The sequence below is a fragment of the Lytechinus variegatus genome, chromosome 2, assembly GCF_018143015.1.
Source record: "Lytechinus variegatus isolate NC3 chromosome 2, Lvar_3.0, whole genome shotgun sequence".
In the NCBI taxonomy this organism is placed as follows: Eukaryota; Metazoa; Echinodermata; class Echinoidea; order Temnopleuroida; family Toxopneustidae; genus Lytechinus; species Lytechinus variegatus.
The window spans coordinates 25,018,372-25,043,664 of NC_054741.1; the positions used below are offsets into that span (position 1 = coordinate 25,018,372).

At 36.7% G+C, this 25,293-nt stretch overlaps 1 protein-coding gene across 1 annotated transcript in view; it reads left to right on the forward strand.

Annotated features, from left to right (window-relative positions):
* The first annotated feature begins 2,971 nt into the window (after nt 1-2,971).
* The window catches only part of LOC121407670 (G patch domain-containing protein 1-like), a 50,064-nt gene continuing 27,742 nt past the window's right edge, over nt 2,972-25,293 (forward strand). The window contains exons 1-7 of the mRNA XM_041598853.1: nt 2,972-3,077; nt 12,420-12,551; nt 17,178-17,263; nt 18,603-18,751; nt 22,347-22,453; nt 23,920-24,227; nt 24,994-25,144. Of these exons, the coding sequence (XP_041454787.1) occupies nt 3,011-3,077; nt 12,420-12,551; nt 17,178-17,263; nt 18,603-18,751; nt 22,347-22,453; nt 23,920-24,227; nt 24,994-25,144 (1,000 nt within the window). The 5' untranslated portion in view covers nt 2,972-3,010. The remainder of the gene's footprint in view (nt 3,078-12,419; nt 12,552-17,177; nt 17,264-18,602; nt 18,752-22,346; nt 22,454-23,919; nt 24,228-24,993; nt 25,145-25,293) is intronic.

The window sequence follows — 25,293 nt, forward strand, 5'->3', positions numbered from 1 at the left end:
TGTACTTTCTATGAGGATCCGCAAATTGGCAAATATGCTTCAAAATGTTTGATTTTGTGGACAACTCTCCATTTGTTTTGTACACAAATTAGATTTTCTCCTTTATTTTACATATTTCATATCTCCTCCTGACCTTGACATATGTGGCGTGAATTATATTTTCCCATGACATATGTTGTGCTCAGAAGGAGGCAAGATGCAATTTGAAAGATAATGAGGAAAATCAGAAAATTTGTGTACAAAACAAGTGGAGAGTTCTCCACAAAATCAGCCATTTTGAAGCATGTTTGCCAATTTGAGGATCCCCATAGAAAGTAAACAAGAGTTTGCAAACTTTCATTTACTCATTCTATAACTGATTTTTATAAAACAAGTTTTAGATTGCTCTGCTCATTTTACTCTTTCTTATAAGATTGATTTTCTCCTTGTATTTTGGTTTCCTTTAATGAGATAAGCACCAACTTTGATGTCTCGATTATTCATACATTCTTTTTAATTGTGTTTTTCATTACATCCACACACAAAAACCATCCACTAGCGACTGGTATTCACAGTTAGCCAGTTAGCATTTAAAGTAGAAATGCAACAAATGCTATTCTAGTCACATGATCTATGCAATTTCTGCATCCTGCTACAAAAGGCTTGCCTACATGATATCTTGCTTTGAAATCTGCCTATCACAATGAAAGAAATTAAAGGACATTTGATTGAAATTGCCCTTGAAGTAACTTTGAACTGGTCTATGAATTTTATTAGAAGTGTTGATATAGTGTAGTCTGAAAGTGGATCATGGAATGAAAACACTCTTTCAGAACAATTGTTATCAGCAGTCGGTGTGTAATACATATTCTGGCTGAACTTTAAATTCAATGACCAAAAATATTGGCGGCTGATTAAAAAATATAGTAACTTCAGGAATCTAACTCTTGGAAGTAACAACTACTGATTTTTGCAATCATTTTGCTGTTCTACATTTTGCTTTCCATACTTACTTGTCATATGTAATTTGTGAAGTGATATTTTGAGAGCGGTAGAGAACCATTACACATGGAAACTTAACACTACATATCATTCATGCCATTGTATTAGTAGGCATTTTGTAATAAAGTATATTTTGACATTAGTAGGTCTTTATTTGTCAATTGCACTTGAATGTATGTGTACATGTTGGCTGGTTAAGATGGTAATGAGTATATGTTCTGCAATTTCATTTCTTCAGTGCATTCATAATTGGGTCGATTACAGTGATGTTATAAGCCAAAATTTTTAAGGGTACTTGATATGTCCTATCAGACAAAGTTCATACAAGGCTGTGAACAACGAAGCAAAGAAGCAAAAATATAGAATTTTTAATACAAAAATTCAATTTTGTGAAAGATTTTGAAATAGTATTCAGAAAATAATGTCATATTTCACTCTTCATTTATCTTTTTTTTCTCAGCCCCAAGCCCCCCCCCCATCTGTACACTACTGGCTAATGATATAAATCACTCAAAAATATTAAATTATCACTGGAGATCATTTTTAAAGAAAAATGTAGCAAGAACGAGTGACAAAGGGAGAGGGAGAGAGACAGAAAGAAATAAATAGAGGAAGTGAAAAAGATGGTAAAGAGAGGAAATGAGAGGGCAAAAAAAATTGGGAAGAGGAAAAGAAGAAGTGAAAAAGAACTGAGGAATGAGTAAAGAGAGAAAGGGGGATGTATGGTGTGGTTATATGAGGCCTAAAATGACAGTTTTTCCGGAAATGTTAAATTTCATATGATTCAGAACAAAATCCTGGCTAAATATTTAGAAATAATTAACAGATATCAAAATAAGCATATATTGCATAATCACATACATGTATACCATACAGGCAACTCCTTAATTTGTTGCAAGATCATTGTCTTAATGAAAATAAAATAGTCCCCAAACAAAATAGTTTTATTGATTAAATAAGAAAACCAAACAACCTAAAGAGAAAACAGAATTTGGATGTTTTTATAACTCAGTAAGTGAGTAAAAATAAAGTAGAACACTGAAAATTTATTCAAAATAGGCTGTAATATAAATAAAAGTTATGGAATTGAAAGTTTTACTAAATTCTTTGGTAAGCAAATGAGGGAACTGATGATTTCACTGGGAATATCACACTTTCGTACTATTTAAAAAAGAAGAATAAAATATACCCTTTACAAATTAAAACTTGACTTGATACCTCATGAAAATTGTTGAATCAGCAATTTTATTGATTGATTTAGAGGGGGCTGTTAAAAAAAAGACATTAAATTTATACAAATCTTATTTCATGTATATGAGCTTTACAGTAGAAAAAACAATGTATCTTGTATCAATTCATTCTCATTTGTATATTGTTCAGGAAAAATATATCTTAAAAAAATAAACATTAAGCAAGTAACTGAAATATTTATCTTTTTGTTTAACATCATTTTTATTGTGATACTTTTAAACTAACTTTCTTGTATTTTAAGCAATGTGTGCCGATTGTTGATTTCCTTATCTTAATCTTTTGTACCGTATAGGTGATGGTTATGTGAGAAAACGAGGTCAAAAATTTTCAAGACTTGATTTTAACTCATTCGGAATACTTGCTCTTCCAACTGACTCAGACAGGAAATTCTAATTAAAGCTCCTATTTAAAAGTGGATTTGATCGAATGGCAGATCCGCATTTCTGTTTCCCTGCTTTCATACCAGGAGATTTTAATGGTGAGACTAAAACAATTCCCTGTTTCTTTGAAGTCGAATTCATTCAAGGGATTAGACAAATTCTTGTTAGAATTTTTCTTCCAGGACTTGGAATTTAATGAATAAATATTTTTTTTGTTTTCTTTCATTTATTTTATTATCTTATGATAAGTTATGATTATTATTGATTAGTCGACAAGGGAAAAGTCCGGGGAAAAATTTTGCCGACGCGGTGTCGTTAGTTTCGGTCTAAAATTTCATTTTTTATTCTTCACTTGATAACACCTTACCATATTCCTTACAAAAAGCGACGAATCGGCGATGGACTCCGACTCAGATAATGAAGATTTTGTGTCCTTTGGAACTCCTCTTGAGATAATAGAGGAAGGTGAGTTACCATATTTGTCTTTTGTCACTGAATTTTTGATTCATTGCTCATTTCAAACCATGAAATTGCGTGATCTGCTAGTTTAGACTCGGCTCTGCACTGCCACTGGAGCTGCCTTGGCTCTGGCCTCTCCACACCTTCCTTGCCCCGACGCGACGGCGCCCGGCGTATGCCCTGGCTGAGCTCTGCCACCGTTCGTGAGGGTTGTTGACGACGGACGCGTCCGGGCGAAGCCCAGCCTGAGGAAATAGCTATATTACATGATTTTTTTTTAAATACAGACAAATTATACATCACTTGAAAGGTTTTTTCAAGACAAATTCAATGGTGAAGACCAAATTACAATTGGAGCACCATAGGCATAACTGAAGATATGGCCTCTTAAAGGGACGCTATACGCGGAACTTTTCTGCCACCCAAGACAAGTACACATTGGGTGTAGTCTTGAGGACGCAATGATGATGATTTTTTTAAATATGTCATATATTTCTTCATCATTGACGTCTTGACACTCTCTCCATAGTGCCTTCAGCGAACGACCAAAACAAAGATGGATTCCCCCCAAAAATGGCTGCTGAAATTCAACCCCAAGAAATGTAGTGTACTCTCTATTGGTAACACGCAAGACCAGCAGGAAGCTTTTCCATACACATTAATGAATGATGCGCTTGAACATGTCACCTCCGAAAGGGACTTGGGTGTTGTAATTGATGATAAACTCAGCTTTGAAGAACACATGCAATCAAAAATAAACAAGGCCAACAGGCTTATGGGCTTGATCAGACGAACTTTTGTTTATCTTGACAAAAATAACTTTGCTCTGTTATATAAGTCGCTTGTCCGACCACAAGTTGAGTATGCCCATGCTGTGTGGAACCCTATACTGAAGAAACATATACATGCATTAGAGAACGTACAAAGAAGGGCAACAAAATTAGTCCCTGAATTAAGGAAGCTTTCCTATCCACAACGACTTAAACGGTTAAAAATCCCAACTCTGGCGTATCGAAGAGTTAGGGGTGATATGATTGAAACATATAAACACTTTAATAGTTATGATCAATGCACAAAACTTAATCTAGAAGAAAAATATAGTGAACATACCAGGGGTCACAGTAAAAAATTGTTCATACCAAGGACAAAGACCCAAAAATATAGGAATTCTTTTTATGTTAGAATACGTAAGACATGGAACAGCCTAAATAATGATGTTGTCACTGCCCCAAGTGTGCACAGTTTTGAAGCTGCCCTGGATAGATGCTGGAAAAATGAGCCAATAAAATATGACTACGAAAGCCCTGTTCCCGGAAGTGAGCCAGCCATCTTGAGGAGGAAAAACCTAGAACTGAATACAGAGAAATAACATGCCTACATTCAGAAACTTCCCTAGGTATCCCTAGGTAAATCCATCCTTTTAAACCGAATTAAAGAGCATTCATTTAATTTTATTAATTCTTACACCTTCCTACGCCTAATGCGTAGGAAGGTTTTAAATATTACTATTTAAAAATGTAAAAAAATGAAGATTTCTTACCTAACTGATGCCGCGTAGACCCCTCGTTCCACATGTAAACAACGGAAATACAATAGCGTCGACCCTTGAACCGCTTATGTATGACGTACTTCCGGAAAGCAATGCCGTCTTAACGAACAATTTAGAGATAAAAAATCTTATTTAACAAATATTAAAATTTATTTTGTGATCATAAATAATTTATATATATTGATATGAATTATTTATGATCACAAAATAAATTTTGATATTTGTCAAATAAGATTTTTTATCTCTAAATTGTTCGTTAAGACGGCATTGCTTTCCGGAAGTACGTCATACATAAGCGGTTCAAGGGTCGACGCTATTGTATTTCCGTTGTTTACATGTGGAACGAGGGGTCTACGCGGCATCAGTTAGGTAAGAAATCTTCATTTTTTTACATTTTTAAATAGTAATATTTAAAACCTTCCTACGCATTAGGCGTAGGAAGGTGTAAGAATTAATGAAATTAAATGAATGCTCTTTAATTCGGTTGAAAAGGATGGATTTTTGGGGGGAATCCATCTTTGTTTTGGTCGTTCGCTGAAGGCACTATGGAGAGAGTGTCAAGACGTCAATGATGAAGAAATATATGACATATTTAAAAAAATCATCATCATTGCGTCCTCAAGACTACATTGGGTGGCAGATCTACAGGTACTTGTAGATCTAAGAAACTTCCATACTTTTTTTTCATGTAGGTTACTAAGTTAATTTGACTAAAATGCAACACAAGAGGTGATCTTGTAGAGCATGGCTGTGTTACCTTTAGTCTTCCTCCTCCACGACCAAGACCCCTGCTCTAAGGTCCTCCTCCAACTGATATGTGTACACTGTCTCTGGAGATTCCGTGTACACTATATTAAACCACGATGGGTACCCTGGTACCTGAAAGAAGTTTTACAAGACCATATTTTAATTCAAAATGACTTATCAAGTTTACATAATGCTGTTCCAGGGGCATTGATCCTGGTGTGGGGCAGCTCCCCTCCCCTATGAACATATTGGAGGGGGGCAAACATTTTGCGCCCCTTCCCCCAATTCGAAACATGGATCAACGCTAGTCTTGAGGACGCAATGATGATGATTTTTTTAGATATGTCTTACATTTCTTCATCATTGACGTCTTGACACTCTCTCCATAATGCCTTCAGCGAACGACCAAAACAAAGATGGATTTCCCCCCAAAATCCATCTTTTTAAACCGAAATGACTAGAATTTTGTTAATTTTATTAATTCTTACACCTTCCTACGCCTAATGCGTAGGAAGGTTTTAAATATTACTTTAAAAAAATGTAAAAAAATGAAGATTTCTTACCTAACTGATGCCGCGTAGACCTCTCGTTCCACATGTAAACAACGGAAATACAATAGCGTCGACCCTTGAACCGCTTATGTATGACGTACTTCCGGAAAGCAATGCCGTCTTAACGAACAATTTAGAGATAAAAAATCTTATTTAACAAATATTAAAATTTATTTCGTGATCATAAATAATTCATATCAATATATATAAATTATTTATGATCACGAAATAATTTTAACATTTGTTAAATAAGATTTTTTATCTCTAAATTGTTCGTTAAGACGGCATTGCTTTCCGGAAGTACGTCATACATAAGCGGTTCAAGGGTCGACGCTATTGTATTTCCGTTGTTTACATGTGGAACGAGAGGTCTACGCGGCATCAGTTGGGTAAGAAATCTTCATTTTTTTACATTTTTTAAAGTAATATTTAAAACCTTCCTACGCATTAGGCGTAGGAAGGTGTAAGAATTAATAAAATTAACAAAATTCTAGTCATTTCGGTTTAAAAAGATGGATTTTTGGGGGAAATCCATCTTTGTTTTGGTCGTTCGCTGAAGGCATTATGGAGAGAGTGTCAAGACGTCAATGATGAAGAAATGTAAGACATATCTAAAAAAATCATCATCATTGCGTCCTCAAGACTAGATCAACGCCACTGTGCACCACTTTAAAATAACATTTTCTGCATTTGCAAAAGAAAGCCAAGTACAGATACATGTATGAATGCAAAGACTAATCTGAAACATAAACAACTTACAGTGAAATAATGGAAATCATACATGCTTCAAAATAATGATAAAAACATTTTAAAGGATATCAAAACTCAACACAATTCACGATTCAAACACATGCAAACACATGCAAAAACATCAAAACACTAATGGTTAACAAAATATAATTTTATTTGAGAATTCATCAAACATCAGGTAGAACTATGCAACTCTGTAAAAAAAGTAAAACTGGTGAAATACATGCAAAAAATAAAAATACAACACGCTTGCAAATAACACAAACATTCTTAATGAATTGAAAGCTCAAGAGTAACGCCATTCAATGCAGATCTGAAAACACAAACAAGAAAAACATCAAAGCATAACAGTGTTATTGAAATAGAATGTTATTTTGGAAATTCCTCATAAAAGCAGATGAAACTATCTAAATTAACTGTAAAAGAAACAATTATCAAGATGTAAAAATAATTTGCAGATTGGATAGTGTTAATTTGAAGAATGAAGTAACCTGCTAAACAACGAACATGCAGCAGGTCTAAATGACCAGCAGAAACATTGCTGGAATAACCGTATGATAGGAGCAACGTTTGAATCAATTCCATGCGCTTGGTGAACGAAGAGATCAGAACGTGTAAATTTACACCAAGAACGCTTACTTGTGACACAACTGTTCCACTCCACCATTTGTCCCCTTCTTCAATACTGAATCTATGCTGCACTTTCTTTCTAACCAGACCAGTTCCTGTCTCTTCCCTTTCTGCAGGTTCCTTGAGAAGACTCTCCCTGATCAACTTTTTTACATTCTGGGTCAGTTCATCTGGCGATAAATTCCTTCGCTTTTTCTCTGTTCCCAAATCTTCCATGACTGTGAAGTTGAATAAATGAGCTTCACTAGGTTTCTGTCCAAGCACATTTTTTCTGAATTTCAACTGGGCCTTCAAAAGAGCAACCTTTTCGGAGTGGGATAGTCTGACCAGTGCTTCATCGACCTTTTCTTCACTTTGGAGAAGACCCCAGCAGATAATGTCATTTGACTGTTTAATTTTAGCGTCCAGCTGCTTCTTCTTGGCTGCCTCTGCTTTCTCAAACTTCTCTCTCATCTGTTGTGCTTTCTGTTCTCCAATCTTGTTTCTCCTCTCCTGGAACTCTCGTTGGATCCTCTTCGCCTGTTTTCTGTTACTACGGATAGCTTGACGACTCTCTGAGTATTTTCACCTCTTCTCCTTCAGTCTTGGCATCAAGCCACTGTTGTGTCTTATTGAAAGTAAACATGAGGCTTGCTTCAGCCGCAATCGTGGAAATATGTGGCTTTGTTCGCAGCATTTGATCATAAAATGCAAACATAGTCTCGCAATATTTGTTGTGTTTTGCTGTTCCTTTTGCTGAAGTCTTTACATCCTCTGGAACTGCCTGATATCTGCCTCCTGGTAAATGGTCATGAAACAATTTCTTGGTTAGTTTTGCCAAAGCAGGGAGAACGGATCCAAGAATAACTTCACAGTCCCCATCAAAATTTGAATCATTGATGAGCTCATGATACATGACATCATCCTTGATGGGCACATCTGGAAAAGGTCTTGCCTTTCCTTGCATAAAATCCTGCAAGTTTCCATTTGTCACATCACTCAAGAAGGTGAACAGCTGCAGGTAACGAGCATTCATATCGATGATGTGGATACTCGGGTCTTCAATCAAATTCCAAAGTGGAGTTGTGATAAGTTTGGATATTAGTCCTAAAGCTTTACAGCCCACCATGAAAAATGGCACCTTCAGATCATACAAAACCCACCATCCTTCTCCAAAAATTCTACCAAGTATTTGTGAAGGAAATAAACACAACATGCATTGTGGAAGATGATGTTACAGCGGTTACCTCTGTATGGAGTTAAAGGCACACTTCGAATTTCGAAATCCATGTTCTTTTAGTGTATCGGCAACTACAACTGCGAAACGTCCGTGACAACTATTTTTCGCATCACCTCCATATGCGAAAATATTGCACGTATTTCGAATCATCCGTGACGTGCCAGCTTCCGTTGCTTTTCTGAATTTGGGGTCTTTGATTGGTACCCCATCCGCACCAAAATGGAGAGCGTCAACCTCTTTCAGTGTGTTGTTGGCAGTTTCAGCGATATGCACTAAGCTGTGTAGCCCACAAAAAAAATTGTTCTGGCGTGTCAGCTGATCCTTCAGCCCTTCACTTAGCTCATTCCAGTCAGCAATCATTACTGGTAATATTTCAGATCGATACGTCTCCAGGAGTTTATTGAATTTCGTCTCTGTTGCTGCACGATCCGACATTGTATTTCTCAAATGGTATAGCAGATTTTGTGACGCAAGATTGTTCTGTGGATTATAGTAGACTTTATCGATGTCCCACAAGATTTGTTTGAAAGCATCGAGTGTGTCCTTTGCGGACTTTGTTGCCAGGTCCCGTAATCCTACAACGTAAGGCCTTCCAGTGTCATCTCTTATTGCATATGCTCCATACTTCTGGCCATATTTTGAAGATTCATCTGTTTCAAGGGTTGTGTGTTCACTACTCGACAACTCCTCAGCAATTTGCTTCTGTGCGATCACATTTACAAAATAATCTCCCTCCTAGTAAACATAATAAAACAGGGACCCATTATTGTGTACATCATGTGAATTGATGAGACAGCTTATTGATATGATGACACAAAACAACAGAATATAGATATAGTCATGTATCTATTCATTTTAATACCAGTACCAGGCAGCAGTCAATGCATGGTCTGCGCCTGTACACCATGAAAAAAAAATGAGACTGGAATTAAACATGCTTTAATTCCTGCCTGTTTTTTTTTTCTTGAAATATTAAGTTGAAATTATCATTAATTTGTCATCAATACACATAATTCATGCAGAAATCAAATGCACAACTTATCACCTACAACTAATTTCAATTTCAATAACATACATGCATCAAGTACCACACCCATGGCCACCACGCCCACTCACTCCTTTCGGTCAGCCATGGCATCAAAATCACACTCTAGGCGGCACAACAAGGGCTTGCATTCGCCTCTTGCGCAGCTATGCGACACATTCTTGTATATCAAAATTAGATTTTCTGATACAAATACACTTCAAAGAATTAATTTATATCTGATATTTGACTGTTCCCTGGGAAATTTTCTGTTTATACGGCTTTGAAGTAAGAAAATAGAAACATGATTTACCTTAAGTGTCCAAAAAACTCCTTTTTGTAATGAAAAAAATTGCCGACATTGAACTGAAATCGTCACTAACTTGTAGAAGAAAGTCTGCCGATATTAATGATACATAACACATGGTTATTTGATGCCCCCAGAGGGCGTCAACAAGTAAAAGTAACTTGCAAGATTAACCCGGTTCTGGAGTCATATTTTCCAAAATGGCGACTTCCATCGTGTGACGACGGACAGGTGGTGCTCTCGAAAACGGCCTTAAAAACAACATTTTGGCGATGCAAATGTGAGTAAATTGACTAGAAATAAGAAGTTTAGATATAATAGAAAAAGATCGTAACATTTTATGAAAAAAGGATTTGAAATGTTGATACACTGGCTCAATGAATTTTGCCCATTTTGTGTGTTGGCAGAATAGGAAATGTGTTAAATGCGAACCCGTTGCGATCGCTAGAGGAAAGGGCCGAACTGCAGTGCAAGTCTAGGCACTTCAGGTGAAAATTAGGAAAGGCTGTTCCATCAATATGATTGATATACTCACAATGAGGCTCAATGACAATAATATCTACGATTCACAAAACTGTTTGAATTTTTAAATTCCGATATCTAGACTAGAAGAACTTTTACTAGTCGAGGTATTCATCAGTAGAGGCGCACGGCCAATATTGGAGACTGTCTCGTCTCCCATGAGAGAGATTATCTCCAATATCAGAGACTAAAGCCCCTTTTACACCTTCACGGATGCAACACGGATCATCACGGATCTCAGTCCGCGATGATCCAGGGTGCCAAATTTGTATTTTCTTAGCATTCCCGGAGTGAGAACGGAGTTAACTGGTTATTAACACGGATATGTACGGAAAAGTACGGAGTCTACAAGGATAGGCAAGGTAGCAATAGGGATCCTGTTTGATATGCTCCCGGAGCCAACACGGAATACCCGGATGATCACGGATGTTACTGGGTCTTTACACGGACCTTACCACTTCTTGTCGCCGTCATCTTGCTAGAATGAAGTTTCGTCCCTTTTTGCAGCATCTGGAGCATGCTCGTGCTTGGTTATGAATACGGACTATTGTTCATGTACGCAAACAATACAAACATTTGACCCCGGATAAAGCCGGTATCAACAAGGATCACCCGGTTCTTACAAGGAGCCTCCCGGATGCATTCGGTAGCTATACGGATGTACAAGGAGGCTACAAGGATGAACACGGATGATTATCAGTCCGTGTACTCCGGGATGAAAAATTGAACATGTTCAATTGTTCTCCCGGACATGCCGGTACATCAAGGATGGCGCCGGATGAGTAGCCGGAGTGTACACGGTAACCCGGACTGTACACGGATGACCCCGGATTGACAATCCGGGATGATCCGTGTTGCTCCCGTGAAGGTGTAAAAGGGGCTTTATAAAGAATTTGGGTTTCCAATTTCAGAGACAGTCTCCAATTTAGGAGACCAATTTTCCTTGTTTACATTTGCTTAAAAAGGATTACCTTGGCGGCAAATAAAAATGTGATAAGCAGATTCCTCATGAAATATTACCACTTTTCACCGTCTACTTTAAAACTTCACTGTCTACTTTTGTTTTTAAGTTTATAAGGATTTTTGTTGTCATCCACACGCAAAGCAAATGGGCTTCTGACCTCAGTGGGACAAAAGTTTGGGTGGAAAAATCATGCTTTTGTTGGTGTTGTTTCTTTTGTTCTTTTGCAAAGCAAGTCTCCAATATGGGAGATTGTCTCCCTTATTGGAGAGAGTCTCCCATATTGGCCGTGCGCCTCTACTGTTCATCTGATTTGTGGACAAAAGACGATTGCGACATGTTATAATTCTCTTTGTTTTGGGCATGGCACACTTATAATACCATTAGGGGGTTAACAATGCAAAATCCGCACGATGGGGCACATTGATTTTGTCTTTATTTCTTAAAAATATAGAAAAAGAATTGTACCAAAAAAAAGATTATTATTCCGTTTTGGCCTGGAATGCACCAAAATGGAAAAATAGACTTAAAAGGGGAAAAAACAGTGATTTACTGCGGCCGTCGCGTAACTTCACTTCCCTGTTTTATCCAAACTTAATACATAACCATAAACATATGGCCATTGAGTCCCTGTAGAACTTCGGTCTCTGTATTTGGTGAGTGGAGCCTACGGAGTTCAGCAGAACAACCAACATAACAGAGACCGAAGCTTTTGGTCATAGGCATAGTAGGGTAGAGTTGACCAATGAATGGGGCAGAATGATCTTGTGTATCCATTCGTAAACTCTGCAAATTACAAATAGGCTTGACCCCTTGAACCACTTCGATATGATGGAGCTTTAATGAGATATGTTACAAATTGCTGTTTGGAGAACAATTCATAGCTTAAAACTATTTGTATTAAATAATGAAATTTAAATTTTGATTGTAAATGATAATTATTTAGATCTGTAGGTGGTTTGAATGAAAATAAAACATCTCTTTTTGACTCGCCATACGGTTGTCATAGAGCAAATATGACTGAGGTACATAACATTACATTAGGGTTAGCACAGAAACCTTTCAATTTTTGTTATCTTATTTGACAGATGAGCCCCTCCCGAAACCCATATCTGTACAGGACCAGATTGTTCGTGATCGACAGGGTCGTCAGCGTTTCCATGGAGCTTTCACTGGAGGATTCTCAGCTGGTTTTTTCAATACAGTTGGATCAAAAGAAGGTAAGATGACTTTTGACATTTTTGTCTCACCTGCGAAGCAAAGTGAGACTATAGGCGCCGCTTTTCCGACGGCGGCGGCGGCGTCAACATCAAATCTTAACCTGAGGTTAAGTTTTTGAAATGATGTCATTACTTAGAAAGTATATGGACCTAGTTAATAAAACTGGGCCATAAGGTTAATCAAGTATCAGGCGCGTAGCAAGGGGGGGGGGTGGTGGGGGCGGTCGCCCCCCCCAAAACGTCCCCCCAAAAAAAAGAAGGGAAAAAGAGAGGAGAAAAGGAAAAGGGAAGGGAGGAAAGGGAAGAAAGGTAGCTTTGTGTTTTTTTTGTCCTTTTTATTCTTTTTTTTTCTCAAAAGAGAAACTCCTTCATTCTTTCTCTATATTTTTATATGAATTTTGCTTCCGCGCTGCGCGCGGTTAAATGACAATTTTGAAGTTCTCCATTGTTTCCCCCACCCTTTGTCTTACCCTATTTTTCCACCTCAGCCATATGTGTTTCTTGCCAATTAAAGTTCAAATGTATATAGGGCATGGATTTAGAGTAAGGTAATTAGGCCGAAGTATATGAAGTTATCCTTTTTTTTATCGCGCAACTTCTGGTCGGCTCCGGGTGGGTAAAAATCTTTATATCAGTTTCTGCCGTCACCTCCATAAAGTCAAGTTCTCCCGCAACTTTTCAGCTCATTAATAAACAACCATAATTTTTTGGGAAAAAGGTTCCTAATTTAAAAAGAGGAAGGTATAAAATTCGTGTCGTATTGAATAAAAAAGTACAATATTTTTTAAAAATCAAATTCTATTAAATTTCATGTCATTTCCCTGCACATTCATCTCCTGTCCTGTTTTGCGCCCTCAGTTTGTAATTTTTAATGACACTTACGTGTCTTTGATTCAAAATGAAGCGCTTCAGGATAAGTCAAAGAAATGAGGTATCCTTGTTATAATTTAAATAAATCAGAGAAGTTTCAACTTTTTGCGCACTAGTTTACTTGTAATGAAGTTAAATAATCTTAGAAAATCAATTGAATTAGAGCCGATGTGGTACAAGATACCTGCATTTTATGAAACGTCCGCCCTTTGAAATTTCAGAGTTTCATTGCTCTGCGCGGGAAGGAATATCTTCCTCCCGACAAATATATTTCTTTTCCTCTGTTTTACGAGTTAAAGATATGTACTGTCGCTAAAATCTTTGTAATCAATTCTGATCTTTCCAAGAGAAGTATTCAATATATCTTTGAGAATACCCTTTTCTCGGGACCCTTTCCATGAAAAAAAAATGATAAAAAGCTTTATTTTCCTCCATTGTATTCCTTTTTGTGTGTTCACAATCACTTTTGAAAACAAGGTTCATGAAAACAAGGCTCAAAATCGCCAACTGAATTGGAGCTGATATAGGTACTAGAGACAAGAGAGATGGCTCCTTTTCATTTTAATTAATGAAACACCAAAAGCTTTGCGCTTCGCGCGGGAGGGGGAAACTCCCCCTCCCTGCACCCACCCCCTAGGGAGCGCGCTTTGCGCGCTCTGTAAGTGTTCGCACGCTTCGCGTGCATTTACCGCCCCCTCCAAAATGAAATCCTGGCTACGCTGTTGTCAAGTATTACTGAACATCCTATTAGAGTTTCATGTCACATGACCAAGGTCAAAGGTCATTTAGGGTCAATGAACTTAGACCATGTTGGGGGAATCAACATCTAAATCTTAACCTGAGGTTAAGTTTTTGAAATGTCATCATAACTTAGAAAATATATGGACCTAGTTCATGAAACTTGGACATAAGGTTAATCAAGTATCACTGAACATCCTGCATGAGTTTCACGTCACATGACCAAGGTCAAAGGTCATTTAGGATCAATGAACTTTGGCCGAATTGGGGATATCTGTTGAATTCCCATCATAACTTTGATAGTTTATGGATCTGATATATGTAACTTGGACATAATAGTAATCAAGTATCACTGAACATCCTGTGCAAGTTTCAGGTCACATGATCAGGTCAAAGGTCATTTAGGGTCAATGCACTTTGGCCGAATTTGGGGTATTTGTTGAATTACCATCATAACTTTGAAAGTATGTTGGTCTAGTTCATAAAACTTGGACATAAGAGTAATCAAGTATCACTGAACATCCTGTGCACATTTTAGGTCACATGACCAAGGTCAAAGGTCAATGAACTTTGGCCGAATTGGGTGTATCTGTTGAATTACCATCATAACTTTGAAAGTTTATGGATCTGATTCATGAAACTTGTACATAAGAGTAATCAAGTATCACTGAACATCCTGTTCGAGTTTCAGGTCACATGATCAAGGTCAAAGGTCATGTAAGGTCAATGAACTTTGGCCATGTTGGGGTTTTTGTCTCACCTGCGAAGCAGAGTGAGACTATAGGCGCCGCTTTTCCGACGGCGGCGGCGGCGTCAACATCAAATCTTAACCTGAGGTTAAGTTTTTGAAATGACATCATAACTTAGAAAGTATATGGACCTAGTTCATGAAACTTGGACATAAGGTTAATCAAGTATCACTGAACATCCTGCATGAGTTTCACGTCACATGACCAAGGTCAAAGGTCATTTAGGGTCAATGAACTTTGGCCGAATTGGGGATATCTGTTGAATTCCCATCATAACTTTGAAAGTTTATGGATCTGATATATGTAACTTGGACATTAGAGTAATCAAGTATCACTGAACATCCTGTGCGTGTTTCAGGTCACATGACCAAGGTCAAAGGTCAATGAACTTTGGCCGAATTGGGTGTATCTGTTGAATTACCATCATAACTTTGAAAGTTTATGGATCTGATTCATGAAACTTGGACATAATAGTAATCAAGCATCACTGAAAATTTTGTGCAAGTTTCAGGTCTCATGATTAAGGTCAAAGGTCATTTAGGGTCAATGAACTTTGGCAGAATCGGGGTATTTGTTGAATTACCATCATAACTTTGAAAGTTTATTGGTCTAGTTCATTAAACTTGGACATTAGAGTAATCAAGTATCACTGAACATCCTGTGCGTGTTTCAGGTCACATGACCAAGGTCAAAGGTCAATGAACTTTGGCCGAATTGGGTGTATCTGTTGAATTACCATCATAACTTTGAAAGTTTATGGATCTGATTCATGAAACTTGGACATAAGGTTAATCAAGTATCACTGAACATCCTGCATGAGTTTCACGTCACATGACCAAGGTCAAAGGTCATTTAGGGTCAATGAACTTTGGCCGAATTGGGGGTATCTGTTGAATTACCATCATAACTTTGAAAGTTTATGGATCTGATTCATGAAACTTGGACATAATAGTAATCAAGTATCACTGAACATCCTGTGCAAGTTTCAGGTCACATGATCAGGTCAAAGGTCATTTAGGGTCAATGCACTTTGGCCGAATTGGGGGTATTTGTTGAATTACCATCATAACTTTGAAAGTATGTTGGTCTAGTTCATAAAACTTGGACATAAGAGTAATCAAGTATCACTGAACATCCTGTGCACATTTTAGGTCACATGACCAGGGTCAAAGGTCAATGAACTTTGGCCATAATGGGGGTATCTGTTGAATTACCATCATAACTTTGCAAGTTTATTGATCTGACTTTTGACACTTGGACATAAGAGTAATCAAGTATCACTGAATATCCTGTGCAAGTTTCAGGTCACATGATCAAGGTCAAAGGTCATGTGAGATCAATGAACTTTGGCCGCATTGGGGGTATTTGTTGAATTACCATCCTATCTCTGTAAGTGTATTGGTCTAATTCATAAAACGTGGAAATAAGAGTAACCAAGTATCACTGAACATCTTGTGTGAGTTATAGTAGTTTTCAAAGTCAGCACTGCTGCTATGTTGAATCGCGTGATGCAGGTGAGACGGCCAGAGGCATTCCACTTGTTTGTTGAATAACCATCATATCTCTGTAAGTTTATTGGTCTAGTTCATAAAAAGTGGACATAAGAGTAACCATGTATCACTGAACATCTTGTGCGAGTTAGAGTAGTATTCAAAGTCAGCACTGCTGCTATATTGAACCGCGTGATGCAGGTGAGACGGCCAGAGGCATTCCACTTGTTTATAAATCCAAATGAGAAGAGTTATGATACAAGTAGAGTACATGTGTATGAAATTTAATTAAAGGGATCATCTGGGCTGAAAATAGTCATATCTCAATAAATAGAGTAAAATTCACAGAGCAAAATGCTGAAAATTTGATCAAAATTGGATAACAAATAAAGTTCATGAATTTCAAAGATTTGCATTATTCCGGTGAAACATTTCTAGGCATGTCTTCATGAACATTCATTAGGTGTGCTGATGATGTCATATCCCCACTTGTTCTTTTGTATTTTATTTTATTACATGATATTATGTTTATTCAAAAATTTTCTACCAAGAACTAAAACAATTGAATTGGCAACTGACTACCAGTGCGTTAGTTATTTTTTGCCATAACTTATTTCATCATAATGGAGATACATCATTTACACATTTATGAAAACAATGAAACAATTATGATTTCATGTATTAACATAAGAAAAAGAAAGAGGGGATTTATCTAGAGTCTCACCTGAGTTTACAGATTATCATAATACCACCCTGTGTGTTTCATTCTTTATATGCAGGTTTTACTCCATCAACGTTTGTTTCTTCAAGAGCAAAGAGGGCTGATCAACATGAACACAGACCTGAAGATTTCATGGATGAAGATGTGAGCTTACCCTTCTCCTTCCAATATATATAGCTACTTGACCATTTCAAAAATATTTTTAAAAATGAGCTGCAAAAGCTGAAAAAAGCTTTTAGCTTTACAGAAAGACATTCTGGGTCAGATTTGTTTGGAGGAGAGGTCTTAGATAAGCGATGAAACTTTGAGATTGAAAGGTCACAGGTCAGAAATAGAAATAAGTGATATACAGAATATGAATTTTTTTTATTATCTTTACGCTATGAAAATTATTCCAGCAGTTACCGTGATACTATTTTATTGAAGCAGACGTATTGGATATGCTTTCACTTGATAGTGATTTTTTTTTTCTTTATCTCAATTGCATTCTTCTATTTTTTAGTGAAATAGTTTGGTGCAAGCTCTTTTATTAACTTCAGTTGTGAAATACATACTGTCTGCATTTACATTCACAAGCTAGGGTGTTTGCAAACTTTTGGAGACAACTTTTAATAACCTTGACTTGGTTTCATAAAAGTCGTTATTGATGACATCAAATCAACTGGTGTGTTGGCTCAGTTGGTAGAGCGTCCGTCTCACAACCGGGAGGTCGGGGGTTCAAACCCCGGCCGCGTCAGACCAAAAGACGTTAAAAGATGGTAGTTGCTGCTACCCTGTTTGGCTTTCAACAACTAAAGGGATAGAGCCTCGTCGATCTGGCGCTGCACGGTGGCTGCAGGGCCCATGATCAATTGGGCAAAGCAAATTTTCGGAGTATTTCATTTCATGTCTATTTCGAACAATAAATACTGGATTTTCATTTGGATTTTCATCAGTGGCAGATCCCGCTGAGATACCCTTTTGCAAGACATTTGTTATAATTGCATAATGGTGGGCCAGTCCAAAGTATTGTGTCTTATCAGGCTAGATTCACCTGTGGCTGATATACAGGTACAGTTATCTTTGAAATCCTGTGCTGAGACAAAATTATTCTCATGTCTCAATCGATCAGACAACTGATTTCAGTAGCTTATGACTGTAGCTTGTAATTTGTGGAGCGCTTTGGCCCAGTGGATTAGTCTCCAGACTTTGAAACTGAGGCTTATGGGTTCGATTCCCAGCCATGGCGTAATTTCCTTCAGCGAGAAATTGATCCACATCATGCTGCACTCAACCCAGGTGAGTTATATGGGTACCCATCAGGATTAATTCCTTGAATGCACCTTAAGTGCCTTTAGCAGCTGGAGCCATAGCCGGGGTAATACATGTATATGTGCCATTGAATGGGCAACGAGATAATCGGCTCCTTATAAGTGCTATATATTTTTGTATTGATAGCAAGTTAAATGAAACAGCCCTTTATCTTTATCTATTCCTTGGACAGGACAAAGGGGAATATGGGATAGCTCCAAGGAAACTTGTAACAACTCAAAGGTTTGCCGGTGAGGAGGTCGGCCCCAAGAAAAGACCAGCTACTGACTCTAACATTATTCCTGATGATGGCAGGATACAAGACATAATCAAACCAACAGAGTAAGTTGAAGGCACATCAAGACATATAGAGCTTGGGAATCCCTATTCCAGAGTTGCATATGTTTTTTTGTGCCAGTTCTTTCAAACTTACAAGTGCAAGGCATATACATGGATGGTGGAGAATGTGCACAACACACTATACAGCCTAAATTAGCCAGCATTCATAACGTTTTAGGGGCAACACCCTTCCCATTTGGGTATCAACTGGATTTATAGTTTTTAGAAAGACACATTCTTAGTTAATGAGAATTTTTGCAGAAAACTCACCTTAATCATGTTACTGGATGGCACAAGAAAGAAGAATACAGGGCAGATTTACAAATGAACCCTTTCGCACATTAGTATTAATTTGAATTTGGATTTGGATTTACTTTAGACATGTAACACATACAAAGTAAAACATACAAAGTAAGACATGTCAAGGGATACAAAAAAGGGTTTGAAAAACCTGTACAAGTTTGAAACCCAAAAATATAATTACAATAAAATAGCATCGAGATAAAAACATGTTACGATACTGCAACAAATAACAAGGAAGATTTAATTTTAAATTTGATTTTTCCCCTTTTTTTATTACAGGAAATAAATCATGTACTTAAACAAAATAAAACCAAACAATAATCTTACATTAATCTCTTGAAGTGTCGGATGTACAATCCAGGGTTATAGTTCACAGTTATGATAGTCCAATATATAATCCAGGTTGGCTGGGAAGATTCCTTATTAATGATGGCGATGATGAAACTGATGTTGAAGTACGATGAATAATAAGAGTCACTGTAACGAGTTGAAATGTCCGTGAAGACGATGTTGATGATGATTAACAGTCAATTTCAGCAATCCATGGGTTGAAGAGTGTTCATTAAACAGGTTGATGATCTCGAGAACTGAGAATTCCTCTCTCAAAATAACTGCAAACAGTTCATTGATGGCGTGCAAATAATTCCACAGAAGATAAATATTCCGGATGGAAATAAACTCTGCTCTGACATAAAGTCTGGCGTGAAACTCTTAGCTCTGATCTGATATGATCTGATCTGATGAAGTGATCTGGTATGATATGATGATGTCCTTGAAGAATCTGCCAGCTTTATACTAATTACAACTATTCTAGATCCTTTTAGTATTGTCTTTGAAAAGACGTTCTCCTTCTTTCTGGAGTAATCACATTCTGGAAGACTCTTGAATGACCTCAGTGAAATTGACATGTTTTAACATAATAGGTAAGCCTATTGTTCATTTCCACTACCAATACAATTCTATTGTTAAGTAGTCTCTATTCAGAAATAACAATAATCCCTGGCCTTTAAATAGGCAGAGGCCTGCTTAACAAAAGCTTTTACAAACATGTTGTGGAATGTTCTTGATCATTCTAGGCTATGGATATCCTTAAAGAGGAAATAACTAAATAAATGTATGTAATTGCTCTTACAATTCTTCTTATAACAAACATAAGTTTATCGATCAAAAAATAAAACAATGTAAATTAATATAGAAAAGGATATAGATAACATATATAGATTTATGTAACTACTAATAATACTAAGATATTATATTAGAGCAAAATTACAGAACAGACATAAGACAACATTATGACAAAATATAATGAATTAATGATGAATCTTTTTGAGTTGTGGTGTGAGCCAAACTTGTACATAATATGACAAAATTAATTATAAATTGACTGTTTGGTATTAACCTGTTGTGGATATGAAAGGTTGTAAAATAATTTTTTAATAGAAATTATATTAGAAGGTGGGCCTTGAGTAAATTTTTTGAAAGTAGAGATAGATGTGCCATTTATTGCATTACTAGGAAGCATGTTCCAATCTCGTTCTAACATAAAAAGAGTTTTGATAGTAATCTGTTTTTGCAAAGGGCATGATTGCCTCCTTATCGTGATCATTCCTACCTATCCTGTATGCTGGTTTAATTATTACATTGAAATGAACTAGATTACTAGTGATCTTATAGAACATAAAAAAGTCCATGATACTTTCGTCTAGCTTCCAAATTTGGCATATTAAATTTTGGTAAAAGTACGTTGTAACTTGTTTGACAATCCTGGCACATCAATCTCACATATCTTTTCTGTACATACAATTGAGTAATTCTATATGGTTTGCCCAATACGGGTGACCCGGGATCCCATGCTATACAGCAATACTCTAAACATGGTCAAATGAGTGACTCGGAAAGGGTCTTAAAAATTATCTTTGACAGTTCATAAAGTTCCTTTTTAAAATTCTGATAATTTTATTGCATTTGGTATATATATTTCTTCACAATGATTTTTCCAATTCATGTGTCATTAATCAGAATATCTAAATACCTTTCAGACTTAGTCATAAGTTAAGTCATTTCCATCCATTTTATATGCATAGTCAACCTTTGAAAATTTTTGGGACATTTTCATTATTAGACATTTATTTGACCATTTCTTTAGCATGTCGAGAACATTTTCAAGAATTACACAATCTTGTATAGAGTTTACTGGTCTGTAAGAGATGCAATCATCAGTATTCAGTTTCATTTCAGAAACAATGCCATCGGATATGTCACATATAAAACAAAGAAAAAGTATGGGGCCAAGGATTGTCCCTTGAGGCGCGCCTGATTTCACGTCGATCCATTTTGAATATTCTCCATTTAATACCAGGCGATGTGTTTGCAGTTTCAAAAAATTCATTATCCATTTCAAATTTGTGCCCTTAATGCCATAGCGTTTTAGCGTAAACTCTAAATGTGTGTGAACAATCTGAGTCCATTTAGATACTCCAGTCAAGAATGACTTCGATCAATTTAGTCTCATAAGATCACTTTTCACGAAACCTATGTTGATTGTCATGTAAGATATTGTTAGCATTTATTATAAAGATTATAAAGTGACAAACAAGTTGTTTATACAAACAATTCTTTCTAATAGATTACAAATATGCGAAGTGAGGGATATGGATCTTCTTTATTGCCCCTTTTAAGAATGGGACACGCATTAGCACAGAGCCAATGTAAAGGCAAATCTCCAGTTGGAAGAGGTATATGGAAATTATCACAAAGCAAGGGTGCAAGTTCATTGGCACCTTGTTTAAGAATACATGGGGCTAATCTGTCTGGACCAACAGACTTTGTAGAATCAACATTCTTAAGTAATTTACGTGCATTTTCAACATCACAGTTAATATCGTCCATAACAGGTATATTGCTGTTTTCTATGCATTCAGGAATATGTATGTTACTGTGCAATTGTAGAATGAAAATTTGAAACCTAAAACACATATACAGCATCAACTGTAGGACTTGTCCATTTATTACGCACACACACACGCAGGCAGCATGTACAGTGAAAATGACTATTTAATACTAAAGGTATTGTTATATTACCTGTCCGATTTGGAGTTCACCAGATCATGATATCGATAGGATCAATCAAATTTCTGATATATGGTACTGCAAATATTAACATATCATGGAACTCTAGGTCTGTGGCACGATTTAAAATACCCAAATGCAGTTCTTGAATAAATTTAAAGTTTAAGGATATTTTCAATGATGCATGTGTTTATAAAGTGCAGTTCCCCCTCATTTTCCATTACAGTGAGACAATTGGTGCAAGGCTTCTTCGCAGAATGGGCTGGAAACCTGGACAAGGGGTTGGACCAAAGATGGAAAGGATAAAGAAAAGCAAGAGAAAGAAAAATAAAGGTGAATATAATTCTAAAACTGGAGCAAAAAGCAAAATGACTTATCAAAAGCCTACAAGCGAAATCACAATAGTATCATGTATTAACTGCTTTCTATGTGTTTTGTTAAACCCCCCCCAAATTGGCAGGTGTAAAACACATTTTTGTGTTTCTAAACAGCTTGAATTATGCGACGTCATTGAATTACAGATTCCATTTTTTGTTTACAATTTGTAAAGGAAAAATAATACTTGCAATATTTAACGCCTAAAAATGGATAAAGATTTACATCTCATGATCATTATTTGGGGATTTCTTTGTTTGGCTGTTGTTTGGACAAGGTTGCTACATATATGTCAGTAAAAATTATTTAATCATTAATATTAACACAGATATAAATGAAAAAAAGCTGTGCTAATTAAGCAGGTAATAAAGGGTGGTGTTTCATAAAGCTGTTCGTAAAGTTACGCATAACTTTACGCACGACTGGAACCTGTTCTTAGGTGCTGAATCAGTCAGTTACATAGGGATATCATGTAGCATAAGAAAGGATTACCAGTCGTGCGTAAAGTCATTCGTAACTTACAAACAGCTTTATGAAACGGGCCCTGTCCAGAACTATAGGTTTTATTAATCTAAGCATGCATGCAAGGGTACCCATGATATTCCCATTTGAGAAAAGTGAAGAAAATTAAATGTGTATTCTGGAAAAAAAAATCATCCAGTCTTTCTGTGTACAAATCAAAATGATTGTACAGACTTTAGGCTTATGAAATAAAGCCTGTTTTTGAAACCTGCTAATTTGAGTTATTCTCTAGCAAAAATGCTCATCTGGCAAGCGGGGAAAATTCATAAACCTTGCATCACTGATGAGTATATGATTTGTCAATTTCACTTTTGGCTCCAGTCTCGGTCCTTAAAGATGTTTACTTACCTGCTATGACATCATTGTGTGTCACACAGTAAATTGCCAATTCGTCCAATTCGTCCAATTCCATCTCGTCCACTCACCATATGGTCTACCTTCATTTAGTCTAATGCCATTCTGTCCATCAACATTTCGTCTAACAACCATTTGGTCCAATAACCATTTGGTCCAATCATCACTTCGCCTAATCACCAGTTGGTCTATGACCATATCGTCTCATAACCATTTGGTCTAATCCTTTTATTTTCATTCATTTTGCACAATTACTACTTAGTCTGATTAGACTAAATGGGATATGGACTAAATGGCTATTGGACCAACTGGTTATTAGATGAAATGGTGAGTGGATGAAATGGCAGTTAGATCATGTGGATATTATACAAACTGATGGCAGACTAAATAATAGTAGACAAGTTGGCAATTGGACGAATCAGCATTGGACCAAATGAAAATAAACCTCAAACAACGCCACATGGTGTTTCCTCATACCTGCACAGCATGCCTTTCATGTCAATGTAATAATATTGTACTCAAATTCTCGGTTCGAAACATTTGTGTAGGTGGCGGCAGAGTGTACGGATGTGCTAGACCGCCAGTGCAGGGACAACAGAGTGATGACGACGGTGACGCTGATGACAACCAGGAAGGGGACGACAATGGCCCTGTGGAGGATAGCGACGAGGAGGACTTCATGCGGGGCTTCCTTTTTGCTCCCGACGACATTCAGGACTTCATCTTCGCCCTCAAGGATGACCAGCACGGCATCGGCTACCAAGGAATGGACTCGAGGTCAATACTCGGTGGCCATGTAACTCTGTTTGATGAACCAGTCATGAAGCAGAACAGGCGACAAGGCATAAAGGGTCATGTGAGTGTTATAATAAATGAATAATGTAGGATGTGTATAGCGCACGTATCCACCTTGCTTGGTGCTCAAGGCGCTCCTATATCATGTATACATAGCTGGAGGTAGGGCTGCAGGATATGATGACATATAGAAATATTAATGTTATTTAAACCATCATGAATTGATACCAAGTCGATGAAGTAAACTTCACATGATGATGTAAAAAGTTAATATTTTGGGTTTCTTTAATGAGAAATGTACTTTAATATGATATGTAAGCACTGAGGTAAGGTCATACATGTACAAACCATACACTATCCAGTTTACCTAAATCTAACCTACCAGGGTACAAGGAAAAGGGTCATGATAATGTAAACCCTTACTGATTTCCCTGTATCAGTTACAAATGTTTATTATGTTATCCTGAACGGGAGAACAATTATTATTTAGACGCCATTTTATTTGTTTTTGATGAATTTTTCACTGGAGATGATATATCTCTATATCATGATATTACAACTGGACAAATTGTTATTACATGACTTTCCCTTTTAACTGGTATATGTAATTGTAATTAATTGTTACATTCTCTCCCGATTGTCACTGACTTTTACAAGAAAGGTAAATGAAGTAAATAAACATATATTTTCCTCATTCTTATGTTGTGTGGATGTTGATATGTGTGTGAGGGTCCTTACTAAATATCAAAACATCACAGAATAATGATGAACTGGTGCCTACTTTTCAAACAAGATCATTCGTCATGCATTCAATCCTCCCATGACAGGCATTTGGAATAGGAGCATTTGAGGATGAAGAAGAGAGCGATGTCTACTCCACTGACCGAATGTCCAACTATGACCGTGTCTTAGGGGGAGAGGAAGAAACAACGAATAAAAGGATGTTTGGTTGGACAGGACCTCCTCCTCGACATTCAAGTAAGTTATAAAAACCTTTTGAAGCAAATTATTAGAGAATTTCATTCAATCAAATTCTGGATTATAAAGGTAAATTTATTTATTTATTCATTTATTTATTCATTCATTCATTCACCGTTTATTTATTACTTATTCCTTTATCATTCATT